General features: G+C 41.4%; 1 protein-coding gene across 8 annotated transcripts; it reads left to right on the forward strand.

Annotated features, from left to right (window-relative positions):
- Positions 1-2,810: 2,810 nt before the first annotated feature.
- AKAP10 (A-kinase anchoring protein 10) lies at positions 2,811-22,809 on the forward strand. 8 transcript variants are annotated; one of them, XM_054847149.1, is made up of 16 exons: positions 2,811-3,030; positions 4,673-4,776; positions 7,062-7,109; positions 9,425-9,607; positions 9,930-10,484; positions 11,957-12,055; positions 12,476-12,560; positions 12,923-13,046; positions 13,903-14,039; positions 15,139-15,283; positions 16,023-16,196; positions 18,362-18,471; positions 19,328-19,410; positions 20,002-20,054; positions 20,726-20,821; positions 21,877-22,809. In XM_054847149.1, exons 2-16 carry the CDS (start codon positions 4,734-4,736, stop codon positions 21,880-21,882), a joined length of 1,941 nt encoding a protein of 646 aa, XP_054703124.1. In that variant the 5' UTR covers positions 2,811-3,030; positions 4,673-4,733; the 3' UTR covers positions 21,883-22,809. The 8 variants fall into 8 exon arrangements, 7 of the variants coding, with proteins under 7 accessions (XP_054703124.1, XP_054703119.1, XP_054703125.1 ...); XM_054847147.1 differs by lacking the exon at positions 2,811-3,030 and adding an exon at positions 3,050-3,186; XM_054847144.1 differs by lacking the exon at positions 4,673-4,776 and having other exon boundaries at positions 2,811-3,186.
- Positions 22,810-23,310: the final 501 nt, after the last annotated feature.

The following is a 23,310-nucleotide window of genomic DNA, read 5'->3' on the forward strand; positions in this document are numbered from 1 at the left end:
CTGATATTGGCCAACCTATGTCCTGAAGTCATATTTCAACTGATTGCTCAGATAATTAAACTGTCAGGTTCTGTTAAAAACTTCAGAACCTGATGTTACTCATGTTCCAGTTCAGATCTCCAGGGTCCAAGGCTGAGTGACTAACTGTGGAATGGAGATTCAGCCCTTCTGCAGAGTCCCAAAAAGGGGAGAAAATCCAGTCCAGAAATGTAATTCATGCCAAACATACCTGTAGCTTGAGGTTTCATCAATTATCTAGAATTTGATGCAAAGATAATTGAATTATCCCAAAGATTTTGGCAGGTTGGGTGAGGTTTTTGGAAAAGGAGCTGCTGTTTGAAAATTAATTGCAACATAGCAGGTCCTCCTCATCGAGTGTGATGCCTACAGTTCACACACACACACACACCCCCCTCCCCAAAATCCCAGCCAGGTTCCTGACAGCCTCGCCCTACTGATGGTGGCAATTGTCCCTTCGCAGCTTGTAGCGCGGTGTCAGGAGACTGCGTGTCCTGGCATTTAAGGGTCCGCTCTGCTTGAAGCAGATCTGTGTAGCTAAATAAACCTGTTAGAAAATATTCTACCACTTCTCCTACCACTTCTCAGCCAGAAGAGCAACATCAGTCGGGATCTACTTGGCAGGGAAAAAAAAAGGTGAGAAAAAGGGTCCAGAATACAGACTCCCTTGGGAATTTTACCAACAATGACCAGGACTCTGTCTTACATTGCATCCTGCTTCAACCCCCACATACACATTGAAACCTGCAGCGTGAGCTGCAAAACAGACCCTGTAACCACAGTGGGTTACATGGAAATAAAGAGAAATCTGTGTGCAGTATCCTGGCGGATCAGCTGGGTAGTGTTAGGGCTCTCTTTATACTGTGTGTTTGTAGGGGACTGGGTGCAAACTTTTTTTGACAGAAGATGTTAATTTTGTGTTCCCTAAATGAGTCACTGCATTCTGTCACATTTACTCACCTTTGGAATACTCTAGTCTATTACCAGCCTCATAGGTTATGTGCCAATTAAATCATTTTGTTCGTTATGCAAAAAACGTATATAATAGTTCATTATCTTCAAACCAGCCTCTGGGCACATGTACAAAAATGTATCAAAGAGCATCAGTTAACAAAAATAATATGAAAAGAGAAAATGCAGTTGCTATAGGGTGTTCACGAGCTGCAACATCCTGCCCAAGAGATGGCTTCATCTCAGCCCTGAAGAGATCCCTGTATACCTTTTATGCAATTTACAATTTATGAGTCTTAATTACTGAGTGTTCATAAAGAGCTTTGCAACACTTGGATGAGAGACGTCGCAGAACTCTACGTAACGATTATTAATTACATCATTTTTTCATGGCTCAAGCACCAACGGCAGGACAGTTACATCGCAGAGGGATGGCACTGCATCAATCCGTCGTGACACAGGGATGTAGGAGGAAGAGCTGCAGCTGCCTCCTGCTGCAAACCGCCTGCAGGGTTTGTTTCAGGACCCTCGTGGTGTCTTGTTAACTGGGCCCCATGGGACAAGGTCCTTGGGATCAAGCCCAGAAATATCATGGCATAAAGGAGCTTGAAGAGGAATTGGGCTGAGCGTTATGCATTTGGAAAGCTGATTCCTGTCCGTTGGTAGGACGTGTGAAAGCACGCAGAGAGGTGAAGGAGGTTTGCGTTTCTTCCATGCTCACCGTCCCTGGACCTCAGTGCTCTCAGCTGGTTCTCCAACATCCACAGCAATTTTAAAGGTGTAAGGTTGTATGGTTTGCTGCACGGATCATGTGTAGCTGAGTGGTTTTCGGAGAGCTGCTTTCCAGCGCTGTGCCTCAGTCTCCTCATGCGTAAACCAGAATTTATAATAATAGTCTTTATAAAAGTGTTTGTAAAGCATTCGTGTCATATACTGCTCTTCAGAGATCAACGTAAGCAATGTGTTATAACTACAAATGTCTTTGTAGCTGAGAAAAGAGATTTGCCTCGGGAGGATAATTAAGAGGATTTTTGTGGTGGGATTTGGGATGCAGACAGAACTGACTTATCAGACACTCTGCTCCCCAGCACCCGTGCAGCATCCCCACATCCTGACCAGCGCTATGCAGCTCAGCAGGCTTTTCTGGTAACGCTACGCCAATGACCGGGTGGTTTGTGATGGAATGACAGAGCTGCAGGAAGCCCTGACACGCTTCTGGCACCACGCGAACGCACCGACCGGTGCCACCATGGACCCCACGTGCCAGGAGGTGGCCTTTTGCCTGCAGGGACCGGGGCTTTGCTCAGACAGGACCCCACAGCTTGCGGCTGCCTCCATGGGGACTGCAAAGCCCCCACGCCAGTGCTCTGACAGAGAAGAGGTCTGTCGGGCTGTCACCTCTCCTCTGCTCCAGTCCCCGTGGCCCAAGGGGCCATTTTGGGCCCACGTCTCAGGGGCCTCCAGGGTGCTTCGCACGGCACCTCGGCCCTCGCTGGCCCTGCCATGCCACTACCTCCTGTCCCTCGCTCATGTCGCCTGCCCTCAGGGCAGGGTGTCACCCTTCGCTCACGGGACGTGCCCAAATTTTCGGAGCATCCCCAAAACACCTCCTCAGGCCTCTCCTGCCCTCATCGAAGATGGCCGACCACGCCCCACTCCCCCCGGCGCTCCTCGCCCTGATCAAATATAGCCAACCCGTCCTCCCCGCCGTGGACCTTCTTGCCCTCACCCAAGATGGCCGCCCAGACTCGCGGATTGGCCGGTCTGCCCGACGCCAGGGCGGCCATGTTGAGTGAGGCGGGGGCCGCGGCCGCATCCCGTCATGCTTGGCGGGCCGCCGGCCGCCCGGAAGAGGGAGCGGGGCGGTTGTTGACAACATGGCGGCCGCTGGCGCCTCCGCGGGAGGAAGAGGCGGAGGGAGAGGAGGTGGCGGGCGGAGGAAGGTGTCTCATTCATAGGGAGCCCGGCTCGCTGCCCTTGCCCCCTCCCTCCCCTTTTTCCCCCCTCCCTAGCGGCCGCCTCGCCCCCTCCCCGGCACCATGTCCTTCTTCAGGCGGAAAGGTAGGGGGGCGGCGGGCGGGAGGCCCGGGGCTGAGGGGCGGCTGCCGGCCTCGTCCCCCGCACGGCTACTGGGCTCCGGCCCTGCCCCTCTGGGGACGGCGACTGGGCCCCGAGAGGAAGCTCGGCCCCCGAGGAGCGGGCTCCTCGCAAATGACGGTCAGTCTCGGCACCTCCCGGGGACGGGGCCCTTTCTCCCCCTCAGGGTTCGGGGAGGAGGTCGGGGGGGGGGAGGCGGGCCGGGGCTGCGCGGGGATCGCTGCTGCGGGATCTCGGGGTGTCGGCAGCGATCGGGGCTCCCCCGGTGACCTCGGGCAGCCCCAGCCGCCGGCGGTAGTGAACGCCGGGCTGCAGCCTCCGTCCTTCCCGGGGTGGCTCTGGGAGCGGCTCTGGCTGCAGCGCTCGCCGGGGGCTTTCCTCCCCTCCTACGGGAGGAATATAGCTTGGCAGGTCTGAAACGGGTGGCTTGCGCAATTAGGTGGACTGGTATAAAACGTCTCGCATCTCATGCAATTTTTGAGCCTCTTTAACTGTTTGCAGAGTGGGGGTTTTTTCACAGTGCTGATATACGTGGTTTCGTAAAAATAGAATAGACTAAGTATGTTACAGCAGTAGCTGGAAACCCTAATTGAAAAAGGGACCTCATCTCACTGACCTCTTCGTACAAGCCAAAGGAGTCATTGACAGTTTATTCTGTAGTATGTTTGTTGATGTTCTGAAGCACAAGCTAAGATTTGAAATTTAGGACTCCTGAAATATTTATAATATTCCTGTAGCACAAATGGATATAGTTTAAATGTTCTTTGAGATTGAAACACTTGAAAGCCACTTGTGCTGCAGCTTGTGATGAAATGTGGTGTAGTGCGCTTTCAATCTGCACGATATGTGGTTTGAGTGGTTTTTGTTGAAAGTGGCACCTTTTAGGAAGGGCCTCTTGGGAAAGTAGTTCTGTTACCTCTCAGTGCTGTAGTTCAAGCAATATGATCATTGCTCTTCCAGCAGTGGCTTATACAACGCTCTCGTAAAGCGTTTCTCAGTTACTAAAACCCAAACTGTACATCTTGGGAGGCAAGACTGTAAGTTTGGAGGAGAGAACTTATTATCTGAGATGATGTTTTGCTCTTGACTGACATGTCCTGTTGTAAGCTTGCTCAGCCAAAGTAGCAGCATCGAAAATTTCATTCTTAGTGGAAGTTAGTTAGTCCTGGAAGAAATGAGTTTAAACTTCTGTTCATATTAGTAGTTCTGAGGACTCTTGAAGTCCACTGAGGGTTTTGCAAGTGCCATAATCCTTTTGGGGGTGTTTGCATACTAATGTTGAACTGCAGAATAAAACTTTCATACTGCTTATGAACTGCTCAAAAATAGCTTCTACTCCTTCGTTGATGAAGAGAATTGTGGAGCTGATGTTCCATCCTGATGCGTAGTCATAGGAACAGTGTAAGCTTTGGCAAAAACTTTCTCAGGGAGAAAGTAAAGAAATGTCTGAGTATCTGTTTGTGTTACTTTGATTAAAGGCTCTTTGGTCAGAGAAGCACAGTCAGAACTAAATGCCCAAGAGAGGTGCTGTTAAGGAGAGGAGAGAAGTAAGCTTTCATCTGGGTTGTACATAAAATAATATTGTCTTTTATAATCTCCATTTTAGATACTGACTTTTGGAGAAGATCTTAAACTGCAGCTGGGAGAAAAGCAACAAATTAAGGCGTATGATAAAACTCTGTAGACTAGACACATGCGGTCCAAACCAATGTAAAATCTTCAGTGTCTTGGGGTTGAAGTATTGTTGTTGTGTAAAAAATAAAAACCATTTTTTTAAAGTGAATACATGTAGAAAAATCTCAAAAATAATAGCGAAATAGTTTTTTAGTATATGCCTTAAAATAAAGGCTTGCAAAACTGAGGGTGGGTAATAGGTTGAGGAATTAAACTGTAACATTTGGAGCAGCAGCGGGGGGGCTTGAGGGCAGATTATGAAATTGTTATCAATGAAAACAGCCAGACTACATGCTCATTCACTGGGGATATCTTGGAAATAATGTACACAGTCCTACCGGCAGGCTCACCTCTGAAGTTATATATTGCTTTTTGTATACTTGCATGCGTGAACAGTTTAGGTTTGTTCATTCTTCTGTATTTCAAGATGTGAATGAAAATTCTCAAATCTCACATGGCCGGCTTGCGTCAGCTTGACGCGTTACCCCTTTTTGAATGGGGTTTGCTGCTGGAAGTTCTCACAGACTCTTAGTCCTCGGCCAGAGTTATCTCTCTGGCTTCACACAGACATCCTTTTTGTGAGGAAAGCGAAAGTAAATCCTTTAGTGAAACTTCACTCTCTCAAATTTGGTCTTGTCATGTATAGGAGTTTTCTTTTGTCCTCTGCTGTTACTTCTTAATTTTGTTCTGCTTGAAGCTGATGGGCACAAAAGAAGCCTGTGTATAAAGAGTTTGGGAATATGAACCAGGAGTTTGTACTACCAGTCATAAGTAGGTAATTAGAGAGGAACTGAGTAGTTGGTAGGAAGGAACAGATGTATTTAAACTGAAAATAGGCTCATGCAGGATTCTTCTGCTGAAACTCAGGAATCATTGCCGGTAGTTAGGAACTGGTTTGATGAATCAACTATCAGAATAATTTTGGAAAGATGAAGAGTTCGTAATGCTGTACAGGGGTTACTTCACCCCCATTGTACCTCAGTGTTACTTCAGACATGCAGATCTCTTTCAGTGATTTTTCTCCTGCATATCAGCACGCCCCCAGTTATGTAAAAGCCAGTTATTCTCACTGTTCACAGCTGCATCTGGCTGCAAGAGTTCAGTTTTAGAAGAATCCAGCTCTTTTAACAGAGGCTTAAACCTCTTTATCGGAGAGAGAATGTGCTAGCTGCTAGCTTAAATCTTAAATGCTGAGTTGCTAATTTGCAGACCTGCAACGTTTATACTTCTCGCAGCGAAGGCTGGCAGCACGGCAGTGCTGCAGCCACCACCGTCCAGGACAATTATGTAACCAGAGATTGAAGTTCCCCTTTGAAATATTTAAAATACTTAGGTCAGAATAGGAAGGTGGGGGTTTTTTTTAATCTGCTCGTGTTTTGTGATGTAAATGTTTGATTGTGCCGAGTTATGATTTGTGGTTAGGTTTGGAAGGACTCCACAATGGGTGTTCAAAGATGACCTATTTGTAGTAATAATCCCAGCCTGGAGCAGCCAGAGAAGGTTTCGCTAGTAGATCACATTCTTCAATATCACCACTTAATTTGTTTTTTATGCCATCCTGTTTATGTACTCCTTCAGTTTATTTTTGTTTCAAACTGATCTCATTCACTTCCTTTAGGAGCTTCCATTAAAATAAAAACCAAAAAACAAATAAAAATTGAAAATTGCTTTTTCATCACAACTTTTTTAAACTATCTTCCATCAGTTGCTTGCCATAGGCTGGATGGTAGTTCAGCAGTATTATTTGTGAGAGAATTAACTATTTACAGCGTGTTTCCAGAACACTTCTGCAGTATCCATCATGAATGAGGAGTCGTGGGCTGGCTCTGGCTTTGTGGGGCTGGTTCCACATACATCTCTCTCTGTGTTGTACTGCTCTGCCTGTAATGCAAGGGAGACGTTGGGTTTAGATGTGTGATTTCTAGTCCATAGAGAGCATCTGCCAGTGCCCTACGCTTAAAACACATCTATCCCATTCTTTCCAGTTAATGCTATTTATTAAAGTAACCTTGAATGTGGCCTTGCTTTAATCATATAGATAGTAAGCATCTTTCTCAATGTTAATTTTAACATACTGTATTTCATGAAACTTCTTTCATTGATGATGAGGTTTTGCTTTTGAAAATAAACCTACACAAAAGCTTTGAAAGCCTCCGTCAGTTACTAAATGTGCAGATTTAAATACAAGAGATTAGTTTTAACAAAATTACAGTTTACATCTGCCTTTGATACTTGCTGAAGTCGGGAATTTTATGTCCATTCTCTGGTAAATGCCATTAGTCACCCAAAATAGCATTAATATTTTCCTGTGTATTTTACAGTGAAAGGCAAAGAACAAGAAAAGACCACAGATGTGAAAGCAATTAAAAGTAAGATCAATATTTATTTCGTCTATAAATTCAGATATTAGATATCATTTGCCATTTTTGTTTTAACTAGTGGAATTATTTCCTTACAACTGAGCGCAGATGTGACCTATGCATTAAAAACAAAACAAACCCAAAACTTAATTCTGTTTCTGAGTATTTATAGTTACTAATCTTCCCTAGTCATCTTGCCGAATCTGTAAGTACAGGAGGTTATTAAATTATGTCAGACATGAGCTTTAATTCACAGTGACCATGCAATTTAGTCACTTTGCAAATAGTGGCTATTCCTTACCTACAACAGATTGCTTCTGAAGTTTCTTGCTTACATGTAGCATACTTTGCAGTTTTGAAAATGCAGCTTAACTGTGTCTAATTTGCCAAAGAGGCTGCCAGTGTCTGATTTAACTTTGACTGATGTGGCTTGTGAGACTGAAGATGTGAATCTTGGTCAGAATTAATAGCTATTGTGATGCAGCTCCATGTGATACAGAAATCTTGCTGCTAAATCTGTTGGGAGAGAAAAAATATTGATGGGAAGGAAGTTTATAAACCATGGGAAAACAAGATTATTTATCCTGTCAGTTTTTATTGCAATACTAAAAGGAGATGGGGTAATTTGTGTGAATCTGATCTGTTACTTTTATATCCTCAGACAAAGTCCTGTTTCTGTACTCGTTAATGTGTTATCTGGATATCAAGAGAAAATTAAAGGCTTTCTTCACCTTGGCAGTCTGTCTTTCAAGTCAAATATGGGAAATAGACCTTTTAATAGCACACCCTGTGATTTCAGTGCTGCCACGATCTCCAGTGACTAGCTGAAAGAGTTTAGCAGTAAAAGGCTACAGTCTGGTGATCCTGTAAATAAAAATAAATTTGAAAATTTATTGTATTACACATTGTGAGCTGCTGCAAACAGCGTCTTTTGAGTTTGGCGAGCAGCTACTCTACGATCTGTATGATGTTAGACTAGCGATGCAGTGCTACCTGGAGGTTTTGGAACAGGTGTTTGAGCCTTAGCTTAAGTAGAACAATTTTGCATCGAATGTTCATAATATAAAATTAAATCTGAATCTAATTCACAAAAGCCTAAACCATTATGAGGAGTGTGGCTCTGGTTCTACAGGAGTAGCCTCCAGCAAATTTTCCTCAGTTACTGTCATCAGCCAAGTGACTGGCTGCCACCCATTGGCCTGGAAAAATATGTTTTCTCCATTATAGCTGGTATTAAATACTAAAGGCTTTGTAAGAGGCGGCAAGCGGTGTCGTGGTACCAAACACTGCAACTGGAGAAACACTTTGCAATAGCTTAAACATTTTAACTCTCCTATACTGTTGCCTCTAAGGTACCTGTTACCATGATGGGCAAGTTACGAAATTGTCAACTTCTGTCATCATGTGTCATAAAATTGTGAATAAAAATAAAGTTATGCAGCATGAAAGTCATCAAACCCAAGTTGCTTGACACCTTGATGAAGCATGTTGTTCGAAGTAGTGTACTGAGATAGTGTCATCTGACTCACTTTATTTTTAAGTCAGAGGTGTAAGATGTCCTTGCATGACATTCTAATCAAATGCGATTTCCTGAGAGCTTTTGAAACTATGAGCATGTTTTGTTGTTTCAGCTTTGTCATCAATTAACAATTAGTTGATGCTTTTTTCACTGGCAGAGTTTTGTATGAGGAAGTTGTGCTTTGTTCTCTTTGGGCTCGAATAGCCAGCTGTGTTCTGTAACAACTAGAGGAGGTTAAGGCTTAACCTGGGTTTCATCAGAGATCTTTCCTTACTGCTTTTTTCTCTTAAACCCAAATAGAGGCAAAGAAAATATTTTTGAAAAAATATTCTTTTTAAAACTTACAGATAGCTTCATAGTTCAGCATTTTGTAACACTTTTTAGCCTTCAAAAAGGTATGAAAGCGGATTGGCATGAACGTTGCAACTACACTAAATGGCTGACAAATATTAAGCTGTTACAATAGCGGTTATCAAGGAAGCAGGAAGACTCAGGAATACTATTTCATGTGTAAACTTAGACTTGGCGTCTTTTGATTAGCTGCTGAATAAGGAAAATAAAGGTGAGTGGATACCACTGATCTGTTGGAAGTGAGTTTATTCTTGCTGTGATAAAACTTGTTTATTTCTGTGGTCTTTACTCTTATCAGCCCCTCGATCAAAGATGACACACAGTGGTACAATGAAGTTTTTAATAAGATTGACTCTTGCAAACTCTCTGGCATATCTTGGGGTACTTAGCGTTGGATACCACTTAGAAGGGGTCTTGGGATCCTTGTCTTCAATTGTTCTTGTCTTGATTCCAGCTCCAATACCAGTACATTCCCCTCAAAGAAGCACTAGAAATCATGCCTTGCTGGAGGCTGCAGGACCAAGCCATGTGGCAATTAATGCCATCTCTGCCAACATGGACTCTTTTTCTAGCAGTCGGACAGCTGCCCTTAAGAAGCAGCCAAGTCACATGGAAGCTGCTCATTTTGGAGACTTAGGTAAGACTTCATCAGCTCTATAATAATGTCAGCATTTCTTTGTATTCTATGTATATTACTGGTATGCTCACCATCCTTTGGTTTTCAGGCAGGTAGATTAGGTAATTAAAAAAATTGACTGCTGTTACAATAGCATCTGTGTTATCCTAGAAGGGTATTGAATGGGGACAGTACATTTGTTTGTTAAAAGAGGTTCCTTTATTTTGTGTACCACCATTATATGGGAATCATCTCTCCGCCAGTTGTATTGCAGGACATTTCTGTATCGAATACCCATGTCTGTAGTACAATATGGAGTCATTCCCTTTATGTTTTTCTTTAGGCAGATCGTGTCTGAATTATCAGGCCCAAGAGACCAAATCAAGCCTTTCAAAGACCCTTGAACAAGTTCTGCAGGATAATGTAGCCCTCCCTTATTTTATCCAGTTTATGGAACTGCGTAGAATGGAACACTTGGTTAAGTTTTGGTTAGAGGCTGAAAGCTTCCACTCCACAACATGGTCCCGTATAAGAGCACATAGCCTGAACACAGTTAAGCAGAGTTCATTGGCAGAGCCAGTGTCACCCTCGAAACAGCAGGAAATTGCGTCGTCTTCTCCAACTGGATTGCTTGAGGAGAGACTGGAGGATTCTAGCACGGTCCATCTGCTCAGGACCAAGCCAGTGGCTTCGGACAAGAACGACAGAACTAGCAACAGCCAGAACCACGTGCTCTCGGGTCAGGAGAGTGATAATACCAGTGTTCTTGGTCTAAGAAAATCTGAGACAGGGACCTATTCTGTTCCAGCTGATCAGCAAGAATCTTCCAAGCTTACAGTATCAAATAGAAACAGCCCCTCCTCTGCACTAAAAGACTTGTCAGGAAAACTCATGAAAAGTAAGTGCCATGTGTTCCATTTCTTTAAAAAGGTGGGGAGATGGGGAACATACTAGCTGCTTCTTGCTTTGTATGGTAAGCTGCCTCCGTTCTCACGTGTTCTTAGTAAGTATGATGTGATGTTGCAAGGAATAAAACGATTTTGTGTGTCAGTAATGTTAACTTGCTGTATCAGCTAATGGTCAGTTTGAGCTATGTATTGCTAGACTGTCTGGTTGTTTAAAAATAAATATGCTGCCGAAGAGACTTCAAAATCATTATGTACTCTAATAAGCTTAGGTTACTTCTGTTCTTGCATGTGTAATCTTAAGAAACGAAGGTGAACTTTGCAATGTCCCATTCTTCCCTCACCTATCCCATCCCAACTTAAAAGAATTGCAGAAAATTTGAATGATGGGGCTGAGAATTGATAATTAACTTTCCACAGAAGGTAAATATCCTGCGTCACATAAAATGACGTAAGTAACGGTTACTAGAGACTTGTAGAGACTTTTGCGTGGAATGCACTGGTTTTTTTGTTGTATTTATTTGCTAGAGTTCCTCCTCTTGTAACTGATTTGTTCTCATTTGGATTCCACCTCTTCAGAGGCTACTGGAAGTAAGGATGAAATTAAAAATATTTACTTTTGGTAGTAAGCTACATGCAGAGTAACCTGTTTCTCTATTTTGCATCTACTCAGTCTTCCCTCATTTGTGCAAGTCTACAGACAAAAAGGAAACACTCCTTTCTTCATGTTGGTTCCTTTTGTTTGCCCAACTGTTTCCTTGTATTGCATCCCTTTCTCTTGCTGTTTGTCTTTCTCATAGTTATTATCATGTTGTACCTCCACAATACATAACCTCAGCCCCAAAGCAGCTTAAACAAACGCAATGATACTTTAGTCATGAAAAGCACCTCTGCTTTCTGATGAATTTGAAGGTACTAGATCCTTCTTGAGAAATCTGAAAAGTCTGGAGTATAATTTTTTTCTCTCTCCCAGAGCAATATCCCAACTCTTGAAAGATAACGTGTAAAGCGTACATCATGTTCTGAGGCATCCCCTTTTAAGATTTTTTTCCTTTTAATTCCTTTATTATGTGAGTGTTTTATATTCTTTATGATGAGAGCTAGAAATTGGGAACTTCACTGCAGTTCTTGCTGCAAAGGCTTTACTTCTGTGACTAAGGTGTGCAGCTGAGGAGTGGGTGCTGCCTTGTCTGGTGGTAGGGAATTCAGAGCTACGATGCTTTATTCCGTCTCACTAATCAGTCCATGCTGGGCTTACTGAGACCTGGCTGGAGATAACACAGTCACTGTAGCTTGTCAGTAGCAAAGTATCGAGTAGCAGACTGAAAACTTCACAGGAAGGAAACTTGTCACTGACAGATACTTACTTTTTTGAAGAGCAGGTGTTTGTTATTCACTCTTTTAGACCTATGCCAAGGAATTTTGGAAATCCAGGAAATTTTGATTCTGTATTTCTTCCTTGTAGGTATAGAACGGGATGCAGTTAGTACTTTTACCAAATATATTTCTCCAGATGCTGCTAAACCAATACCTATTACAGAAGCAATGAGAAATGACATAGTCGGTAAGAATGTATACTGCCTACTCGTTTCAGAGCTTCCTCCTTCCCCATAAAAATGTCTTTAATACCACACACACTCATGTTTCTTTTTATTTTTATAAATTTTCAAGTCAGTTGTAAAAAGATAGTAGATCACATTACAAGTATCAGTGGATCTGACGTTTCAGTAGTGCTGTGCGATATCCCCAGAAGAACTTTCAGACGCTTTGCTTAAATTAGTGAAAGAATTCCTGGTGGTTATGGAGGGAATCCACATTTGAGTCTCAATCAAATATTTTAGCCATGATATTATCATTCAGCTACCTGTGAAACAGCTGATTCTAGTGGATATGAACTGCAATTTTTCATTAACTAGTCATCACCCGTGTCTTTCAGCTCAATTGGCCAAGTGCACGTTAATATTAACCCGGTCTTTCTTTGCAGCAAAGATTTGCGGGGAAGATGGACAAGTGGATCCTAACTGTTTTGTTACAGCACAGTCAATAGTGTTTAATGCAATGGAACAAGAGTAAGTTGATTGAATTGTTTGGCTTCTTGTGTCTGTCCTTTTGCAAAAGGTGGTTCCATTAAAAATGGTTATGGAGGTATAACCATACAGTCACCTTTTTGTGCAGTCTTTGGTATTTGAAACTGCTCAGATCTCTTCCTCCAAATCCATTCTTGTGATCACTTGCTGAAGTTGTATGTGCATGCTCTTATTACATTCTTTGTATCTTTTTTATGTCACTTGTAAACCTGCGCCATTTCTTGCTTGTTTCGCTCTTACCCAACTAAAAGCGTAAGACTTCTGGGGGAAGAACTAGTTGGTTCATAAGGTGCCTTGAATACTGTTGACCCTTAATAGCTAATTGTTATTCTATCTGTGTGCAGGCACTTTAGTGAATTTTTGCGAAGTCATCATTTCTGTAAATATCAGATTGAGGTGCTGACTAGCGGGACTGTTTATCTGGCTGACATACTTTTCTGTGAATCAGCCCTGTTCTATTTCTCCGAGGTGAGTGTTAGGTTTGGGGTTTGGTTTATTGTATTATTCCTTTCTATCAAATGGAAAAAAACCTAGTCATCCCCTCATGGCTCTAATAAAGAAACCTCAAATATAACCCAAAAGATGAGGTCTATCTTTTTCTGGCAGAAAATGCCTTAAATGGTTTCCTGCCCGTGTGTAGAACTATTTCAAATGTTCAGACCTGTACACCGTACTGTAGAATTGAGTATTTGTACGTATCTTCTCCAGTTTAGTGAGTGCTTCTAAGTGTCTCTCTGCTTTGTAGAAGCTTTGACATAGTTGCCTTAATGAAGTAGTGACTTTGAAAGCCTTGACCATTCTTACAGATGACAAATAATTCACTAGCTTTTCATAGAGAGGATACTAAATTGAAATGTGGTAGGTTAAATGTATGATTTTACAGTTGCGGGGCCCTGTACCTTTAGGGAATCACCTGTTAATAGCCTGACAAGCCAATGTAGTTGGGAACAGCAAGCTGGGAAGCTGAGACAATATGCTGAGTTCAGTGTAAGCTAAGCACAGCATGAAAGTAGAAGTAGCATTTCCTGTGTCTTTAGTATGATACCGATAAGTAGTTGTTTGGAAACTAAATGTGAAAATCAGTACAGAAAAGAAATATCACAAGTTCCTGTGTTGTTTTTTTTTTTAAACAAACAACATCTGTCTGCAACACTGTATCTGAAAATGCAGAATATTTATATGCCCTGGTGATAATTTTGCATCATTAATATATGGACTATGTTTCTTGTTTTAAATGGGAAGGAGCAGGCTTGTCTGTGCTTATGAAAAATTTCTTGCTAAAACTTCTTTAATTTCTCCTCTTTTCTTTTAATTTCTCTTCCAGTACATGGAAAAGGAAGAAGCCGTTAACGTGTTGCAGTTCTGGTTGGCAGCAGATAACTTCCAGTCTCAACTTGCTGCCAAAAAAGGCCAGTATGATGGGCAAGAAGCACAGAATGATGCCATGATTTTATATGACAAGTGAGGGAGTTCAACAATTATTTGTTTCTGAAGCTCTAATTTTGTGCTTGTGGTTTTGTGTTGCACTGTGCAAAAGGAACTTTTCATTTTCAAACTGTAACTGTGCAGTCTTGCACTGTTATGCTGAAATGCATTTTATTAAGGTGGCCTTCGATGTGTATGCATACAAGAACTTAGAAAATTTTTCTTTATACATGAGGAGAAGATTCTTGTAAGGACTCTGTTCTTAAACACAATTCAGAATTTTCAGGACTTGATTGCTTGAGTTAATGTTTGTTCATGAAATATCAAAGCCAACTGGTTTCCATTTGAAAATGTACATGATTCAAACCTAAGAGCAGATGCATTGCTGTAGAAAAACCTTCAGGTTCAGAGTACTGTTAGCCATTTAAAGTAGGCTGTAGGAGCTGTTCTCACATGTAGTAAAGGCTAAATAGTATTTGTTCTTAGTATTTCAAAAGACTTTCCTTTTTTTTAAGGAAGTGACCAGATCCCTTTTAATGTCAGATGTTCCTCTCTGTAGTGTAACTTTTTTCCTTTATTTTGTGCTTTACCTTAGCAATAACACAACTGGAAGAAGGACATCAAAACTGCTTCCAGAAAAAGTTTATTCTTAAGCTTAAGTGTGAGACTCATTGCCACAAGCTTGTTGAGTTATTACCTTAGTAGGAAATAATAATTGGAGAGGAAGCAAAACAATTCACTCTGACTTTCATCAGTCATCCCCCCACTTTGTCCACAAACTCAGTTTTCAATGATGCGATTAGTAGAGCAAACGCTGCTTCAGAGTTCTGGGTGTTTCCTGCTTTATTCCTGCTACAAAGCTGTGTGTGTGAGATTCTGCTCATCAGTAGTTACGTGACACACTGTTTCTTTTATCTGTATCTTCAGGGCAAGGCTTTATCAAAAATGTTTCTGTGAATTGGGGATTTTTTTTCCCCTGTACTTGGTTAGGATCAGTTTTATGCACATTTTTGAAGCCAGCACCATCTAGTGGCTGTGACATGATTTATGGTCTGGTGGAAAGGGTGGGTGTGAACGACCTGCAAAGTTTTGCAAATCCTTTTGTGTTGGCTTCTTCCCCTGTCCGGTGCTGCAGGTACTTCTCCCTTCAAGCCACACATCCGCTTGGGTTTGATGACTCTGTCAGGTTAGAGATTGAATCCAACATCTGCAGGGAAGGTGGTCCTCTCCCAAACTGTTTCACTACTCCCTTACGGCAGGCGTGGACTACCATGGAGACGGTGAGATACCTTTTTCAGAATGGTTTTGACAGTTAGTAAAGATGATACAGAGGTTCTGCAGCATGTCAAGTGTTCCCTTCAGTGTCTGATTTGTCTTGTTCTTTTACCGAATTTCCTGTTTACCTGGATAATAGAACAGCTTTAGTAAAATTTGCTAGACTATTTTCCCCAACCTGATTTGAAAAGATACCACCCACTGGCTTCTGTTAATTCTCTGTGAAATGTTTGTCTTGGGTGATTATTGCATTTTAATGGAAGTAACAGAATTTCCTCCCCTGTGAATTGCTATCAACAGCTTATAATACATCTTCAGAAAATTTTCCTTCCTGCTAGCAGCAGTTGTTTGCAAGACTAATACCAGTGGTGTGGCTAATATTGTAACTCTGGGATACATGGATATTAGAGATTAATGATTTGATTCTGGACCTGCTGCTGATTTTTGAACAGCATAGTAAAATAATTGTAAGCCTATTGGGTTGTCAGGCCTGTCTAGAGGAGGACAAAAAATATCTGAACTTCAGTTCCAGTTACTGGAGGATTTGGTTAGTACATAGTTATTTTTGTTCATTTTGCAGTAGGGTTAAAATTTAAAGCAATGCAATCGCTAATCCAGAATAATTCCATGTATGGACATTTTTACTTGTGTACCATCTACATGAGCACCGAGATGTTTGTGTGTCCCTTCTGTTCTACAAGTGATCTACACCCTTGATGAAAGAGGACTCCTTTTGTCTCTCAGGTTTTTCTACCTGGTTTCTTGTCCAGCAACCTTTACTACAAATACTTGAATGATCTCATCAATTCAGTACGAGGAGATGACTTTCCAGGAGGAAATATTGCACTGAGTATTCATGGCCCCGGTAGCTCTCCTGATAGCGATTCTATAGGGGGCCCGGATGGCTCTGCCTCCCAGGTATGAGTTTTGTGGTTTGATTCTGTTAGAGGAGATGCTGCAATCACTTTTCTGTATCAATATCAAAGTTGTTGTAATTTGAAGCTTCCCATTCCACTTTAACGTTAAAGCCTGTGTTATGTTAGGATATGTTTAGTTTACCTGCTGCTAATTTCAAACGAACAGTATTGGTGTGGAAGGGTATCTATTGTATTTGTTGTACCCCAAGTCTTGTACTGCTTTTAGTTCTTTGCATCAAAGTTATGTTTTTATTAAGCTGTTAATATTCACTGAAAACTGCTTCACAGTGCCATAATGTTTGAGAATGCTTTTTATTAGAAGTAATATTTTTTAATCAATAGCATAGTTATAACTTTAGGCAAAAATTGACACTTGTGAATATGCTATAGAATTTAAATATAAACATGCAAGTTTTGTGTGCTCAGTTCTATTAAACTGTCAGATCTTCTGTCCTGAAGAGTCCACTCAGTTCTAGGGTTTAAGACATCTATCTACTCGTGCATAGAGCAGTGACAGTTAATATCTGACCAGGTGGTGTCCGCTAGTTTATCTCAGCAGACTTTTCCCTACTATCATCCTTGAGCTAGCTAGTCATGCGGGGCCAGCAGAAAAGGGCCAGACTCCTGACCTTTCCAAAAGAGAGCTCTGACACTTTACTGTATTACCGCCAAGATGCTCTGAGCCTGGAGGGTGGTACTTGCATTTTGTTTGCACGTATATAGTTTGATGTAAAGCTGAGCATAAAAAAAAGTCCATTGCCAGGTAGGGCATTCTAATAGCTCATTAAGCATGATTAGAGCTATGTGGCTGCTTCTTTGCCATACTGTGTAGAAATGAGAATGTGACTGGGCTCCTTCGGCTCTCTTACCCTTCCAGAGTCATTGAGAAATGGCCACTCTGTATTTGCTTTGCATGGAGCCCTGGTTGCAGGCCAGCGTCTTTTTTTTTTTTTTTATTGGCTTTCTTGGTGCTGCTTTCCGAGAGCTGTGTTCCTGTGGGGGCCTAGCCTCAGAAACAGGCAGTGGAGCTCGTTATGCTCTGAAACCATCCCAATAACGTCAGAGATGTGTTTTTAACCAAGAGTTCTCTGTTCCAAAAATTCTAGCTTTGCTTAATTCAGATGTGAAAGAAGAGAGGACAAGCAGATTCTAGCTTATCTGTAACCAGGTCAGCTTGCAAACTGCAAGCCCAGCTGAGAGCAGAAAAGCTAAGCAAGAACTGCTTCTGCTGAGTTGCTTTTATTCAATGCTGCAGTGCTACCATGGGCTTTAAATCCAGTATCTAGACCAACATTATTGATGTACTGTGTTTCAAGCAACTTGGAAGCTGTACTACCTGCTGGTAGCATTTTTAAACCTCCTAATTTGCAAGGAGGGAATATTCCCCCCTAGCTGCAAAGTGGGAAATAAAATCTGTGTTCTTGAAATAGCCTGCTGCTTGATTGTCTGAGCAGGAGAAACTGCTGGTAATTGGCTTGCTTGGACAATTTAGGAAATGAAGTGCTGCATTTTGTGGTGTGCATTCCTACTTATCTGAATAGGAGAATCTCTGGGTCTCTGCATATTTTTGCATAAAGAACAGCACTTATGCAGAGCAGCAGGAAAGGAGTTTGCAAGGCAGCTGCCATAAATGTTTCTGTTCTGTGTTAAGGTGCTAATAGATTGCTGTGCATTTGTGCTTTCTCTGCTGTTGCTCTAATGTTTCCTTGGCTTTTTTTTCATAATCTTATACAAATACTCCAGGTCAAAAAATAAATATTTGTTCTCGGTGTATGGGGAAGCATAGTGTGTTTAGGAATTGTTTAACAAGCGTGTGAGAGGGATGAGTGAGGTAGTTCAGTGTTACGTACTCACAAACAAATAATTTGCACGTGCACACAGATCTGTTCAGTCGATAATGCTTAGGCAGCAGTCCTTACACACATGTATGCTGACCTGTACATTGTGTCTTTGGCTCTGTTCGTATAACTTTATCATCCTCTGTTTAAAAACAGTGTCATACTGAGTTAGGAATTCATTGCTGTGTAGATGCTCTCTAATTCTTTTATGCTTGCTTAGGGACTTTATGGAGGTTTATCTAAGTGTAAAAGCACTAAAATTGCAGTTCTGTTAAGAAGCTATTAGCTGTCTGCATTGGGCACTAATACTTAGAATTTTTATTTGTAGTCCAATGTCAAAAAGGCTAATGTTAAAATCCTGAAAAATTTTGATGAAGCAATAATTGTAGATGCTGCAAGTCTGGATCCAGAATCTTTATATCAACGAACATATGCAGGGTAAGGTTCATTCAGTGTATCTCATTCTTACTACTTGTGTGTTTCACTCTGTTTTATTTTTGCTGTGTCCTCCTGCATTGAGTGTGTGCATAAATGCAAGATGTTGTAATCTTAGTACATCTCTTAATATTTGAAAGCAAACTTACTTCAATAGTGTGGTTTAACACCAATGTCATAGTGAATGTTTCTCTGACCAGAATGGCAGCCAGAAAAATATTTCAATTGGGTTTTCTGTTTCTCCTAGTTATTATTCCTCTTTGCCTCCAAAATGCAGCTAAGTAGTTCCTATTTGGGGTTGGAACAGAAAAGAATAAGCTCAAGCACCTTTGATACTGTAATGTGCAGCTTTGATTTGTCCCTATGCTTAATTTCTTCAGCACATTGCACAGCTATTCTTCTGTTTAAGTTGCTCTTTGTTATGAAGCTCTTCTGCTCTGTGGATCTCTTACAGAAATTCTTTGTTTCTATAGCTACCTTGCTTTTCTATTGCATACCAGTCTTCTGTCCTTTTTGGTGCTGTAAACTGTTTTCTCCCTAATGAACGTGTTTTTATGATAGTGTAGAGCACTTGCTAGCACTGCCTGTTTATATTACATGATTGAGTCATTGAAGCATTTGCCTGCTTCTAGTTTCTAGAAGAATTTTTAAGATACACTTCGAATTCAGATACATGAGAAGAGCAGGAGATTTTTCCCAATGTATCAATGTGGAAAAGGTGGTAATTGGTAAAATGCCAGTCTTCTGACACTAGAGTCTTTATTGTGGTGGGTTTTTTGTTTCCCTGACTGGGTAGCTTTCCACAGTGCCAAAGTTCTCTTGGTAACCTGCGTGGTTCTTTTACTCCTCCTCTCTTCAGGAAGATGACGTTTGGACGAGTCAGTGACTTGGGACAGTTTATTAGAGAATCTGAACCAGAGCCTGATGTCAAAAAATCAAAAGGTTTGCTTTCCTCTTTCTCTCCATTTCTGTAAACATCTGCAGAACTACTCTTTTCCTTACTGCAGTCAAGATAAGCAAGATTCCTGACTCTTTCAAGATCTGTTTTAAGCCAAATAAAGATACATAGGGGATTGTCCTGTACTGAGGCAAACCCATCTCTGGCCCAGTTTCCTAGCCAAATTCTGCTTTTCTGGTCCAGTTGGACTCCTGAGAGTATGATCAGCCTGTGGGAGTTGGAGCTGTTGATAGAACCTGGCAGGGATGAAAGCTGCTAGCAGCTGAGCTGATGATCAAACCTTCAAAGATTTGGTCTCGAGATGAAAAAGAACTTCAGCTCTTCACATGCTTCCCACCCAGTTTGGGATCTGCTGTTAATGCTGCTTTTCAGCTCTGGTAAAGAGGAAAGGTTTGGGCTTGGTACCTGATGAACCATGGCTCCACATAATCCCTTCTCTTTCATACCACTTTTCTGTGTTCTCTAACGCCAGCAGTGCAAACCCTTCAGAAGGATGGAAGGAATTAGCTTTTCTAGAAAGTGTGCGCCACAGAGTTTGCTAATGTACCTGACTTGCTGTTTTTTATCTCAACTAGGGTCCATGTTTTCACAGGCAATGAAGAAATGGGTTCAAGGAAACACAGATGAGGTAATTCTCTCTTATGTTGTCCTTGTGACTTACTTTACAGTGTAGATGAGGGAAATGAAGTACTGATGTTCTTGATTCTGGCTGTTTCTCTGCGTATCTTTCTGATGCACCAACAAGAACTGTCAGACTCTGTGTGCTAAATATAATTGAATTGCATGAGTGAAACTAGTTTGATTTTTGCCGGTGCTTGCTGGTTTAACTGATACAATGGTTCACTGTGTACTTGCAGTCAAGGTTGTTCTTATTACGGTGATACAATGGTTAACTGTGCAGTCAAGGTTGTTCTTATTATGGTGTTATATCCACAAATAGGAGTGGAGGGGCTGTTGTTCTTTGTTTTTTACTTGAGTGGCCACTGCTCACGGATTACAGGCTGCATTTTTCCCCCTCAGAGGGGCTTGGACAGGTCCCCAACAGATAAGTCTAAAAACTTCACTAACTCTCTCGGAAATTGCATCAAGCCATAGATATTCATGATAATTGAAGTTAACACTGTACTTGGAAACCAGGTGCATTTCTATCAAGGGAGGATACGTTTCCTACAAGTCACTGAGTTGTGAAGGTTAACCACGTCTCCAAGGATGAGCATGTGAATTATGCTGAGAGGACTGTATTTTTACTTTAAGAACTTGAAGCTATCTGTATTTTAGAATGTTTTTTTTCTATGGCAGGCTCAAGAAGAGATGGCTTGGAGGATAGCAAAGATGATAGTCAATGACGTTATGCAGCAGGCGCAATGCGAACAGCCTTCGGAGAAGGTTACGAAGGTGAGGGGGTGGAAAAGCTGCCTGTCTTTACCTGACTTCAGCCAGGCTGTGGGAGGAGCAGAGCTCTTGCCTGCCTTCCCAGTGCACCTGAGACCCGTGCTGGTAAATGTTCAAACTGGCATAGCGTGATATGAAGAAACAAAGGTTGGAAGTGTTTCAGCCTACATATGATGTAGGAATTTCTTAATTGATACCAGTAGTGGTTCTCCTGTGAAAGCATTAACATTGTTCATTTTGAGTCTTTACAAACTGCCTTTATTAGTTAAGAGTGATTTGTGTTGCAGGATCAATACTGTAATTCCTTATTTGAGTTCACACTTGCTGTTTCATGTTAATGAGTGCTGGTATATTTGCCTAAAGTATCAATAAAACTCAGCAGCTGGAAGGTTGTCTTGTTGGGTGCAGTGACTTACACAGTGCTGTGCCTGCACTCTTTACTAAAGACACAGCAGCCGTGTCAATGGACTAGTGGTTTAATGTTGTATCTTGTTAGGGACTTTGTACAAGTCCATACTTCTGTGTTTAAAAAACCCAGATTTTGTGAAATAATGAAGACAGCAGTTTCTGAAGTTAATATCTGGTACTTCTGGCTTTCAGGCATCTGATTTTTTTAACTTGCCCTTTTTTCAGTTATTGAAGGTAAATATGTGCCCAGCAATTAGGCCTGAACAGGTAGATCAATAGTTTCCCTATGTGACTGTTTCCTTTTTTTCTAGAGCAGTTATATTTAAATTACTTGTATAATGATTTCACTTAATTTCTTGGCTGCAAATGATACAATTCCATTCTGGGTAGATGAAAAGGTCAGTCAGCACAGTATTTAGAAATATCAAGTGGCTGCCGATGCTCTGGATTCAATTAAGCAAGTGTGGTTACAGTAATCGGAAGGCTGAGTGTGTTGTGGTTTGGTGCTTGGTTTTTTTTTTTTCTTCCTCTCCCCAACTCCTAAGCATACCTGGCTTCAGCATTTTTAGACACATAATGTCTTTCTATTGAGCGATTGCCTTGTATGTTTTGGGGTAAAACAAACTCTAACCCTGTTTTCCCCTTTCCAGCTATGATTTTAGAAATGCCAGAACAGGAAATCTGGTTTTCCTCTTCAAGAATGAGTGAACTTTCCCTTTTGGTGGATTCTTTAACACAGCCAATAAAAACAAAGCACTGTTACTCCAACCGCTGAAATATCCCTTGTTTATAGGGAAGAATTAAAAAGAAGCAATCCTGTACCTCCACTGTAGAGCGTGAAGAAACACTTTTTCCTGTTGTATGTGGCATTCACAATAATGATGGTTTTTAAAGAGATGAAGACACAGTTTACGAATGTGTCACTGACAAACTGTGATCGACTTCACAACTACATGACCCTGTCTCAAAAAGACTTTTAGGCAAAATATCTGGAACGGGACACAAGCCACAACAGAGGGGAAGGTTTTGCTGTAGTTTCTAGTTCTACTACTTGTAATTTTTAAACACGTAATTGGAAAGGCCATGGGGCATGTTCCCGACATTGGCCACTGGGGAAGTGAACCTGAAATGGTGAACTCATTGGCAGTGAATGACCTAAAAATTCTAAGTTTTATTTTTTCCTTACTTGAAATAGATGCGTATTCAACTGTAAGATAAATGTATTTTACTTCATAACCACATTAACTTTGAAGGCAGCGTAGAACGATCAGGAGCGAAGCCTGGACGGCGTAACTCTTCCTTGTTGAGCTCTCACCCTGCATACGCAACCCCTGCTTCCACCACAGAGCAGGCTCGAGGGCCAGTCTTGCACTCGTGCCACCCTCTGCTCCCGAGCCACGACTCCGAATGCAGCCCGGCTTTTGAGGAGACTGTACCCTGTAGAACGCTCCATTTTCTTTCCTCTCCATCCCATGAGCAAGGAAAAAAGTAATTGCTGCCACGTGTTGCTGCCATTCTCCATAGCTTGTTGTCCTCCAACCAACATAGTATCTAATTCCAGATGTTTGGTTTACAAAGAAAAATAATTTTTAATGACCTCTGGCCTTCTCCCTGACATTGTCAACACTTGCAACTTGCAAAACCTTTAGTTTAAGTAAAAAAGCCACTGTGTTACACAGCACCTTTTTTTTTTCCAGTGAATTGATTTTGCAGGGTATCAAAAAGTACTCAGTGTGCACCATTACCTTATCGCTGCATTTTTAATATACAACACTTTTGGATTTTTGTTTTACTCTTATGATTGCTTTTTTTCCTCAAACTTGTGCAAAAAAAAATCACTTTGCGAAGAACTCAAATCATCTCCAATGTTCAGAAAATCTTGATTGACTAGCAAGTGTTATTCTGTTGCAATATTTGATTGTATAGAGACACACTGTATTATCTATAAAAAAGCAAAAAAGGCTGTGTATAGGTTTTTGGTACTATGTACCACCTCTTATTTCTCTCATGCCCAAGTATTCATGTACTTAAAACATACTATATTTAATTGTGTTTTGATTTAAAATATATAAATATTAAAATTT

Source organism: Grus americana, chromosome 19, assembly GCF_028858705.1.
Source record: "Grus americana isolate bGruAme1 chromosome 19, bGruAme1.mat, whole genome shotgun sequence".
Classification (NCBI taxonomy): domain Eukaryota; kingdom Metazoa; phylum Chordata; class Aves; order Gruiformes; family Gruidae; genus Grus; species Grus americana.

Excerpts from the sequence above, each read along its gene's own strand:
- AKAP10 (XM_054847144.1), top strand. The coding sequence starts at position 3,009 with ATGTCCTTCTTCAGGCGGAAAGGTAGGGGGGCGGCGGGCGGGAGGCCC. Across the intron at positions 12,561-12,922 it reads TTTAATGCAATGGAACAAGA|GCACTTTAGTGAATTTTTGC; the intron begins GTAAGTTGATTG and ends ATCTGTGTGCAG. Across the intron at positions 13,047-13,902 it reads CCCTGTTCTATTTCTCCGAG|TACATGGAAAAGGAAGAAGC; the intron begins GTGAGTGTTAGG and ends TTTCTCTTCCAG.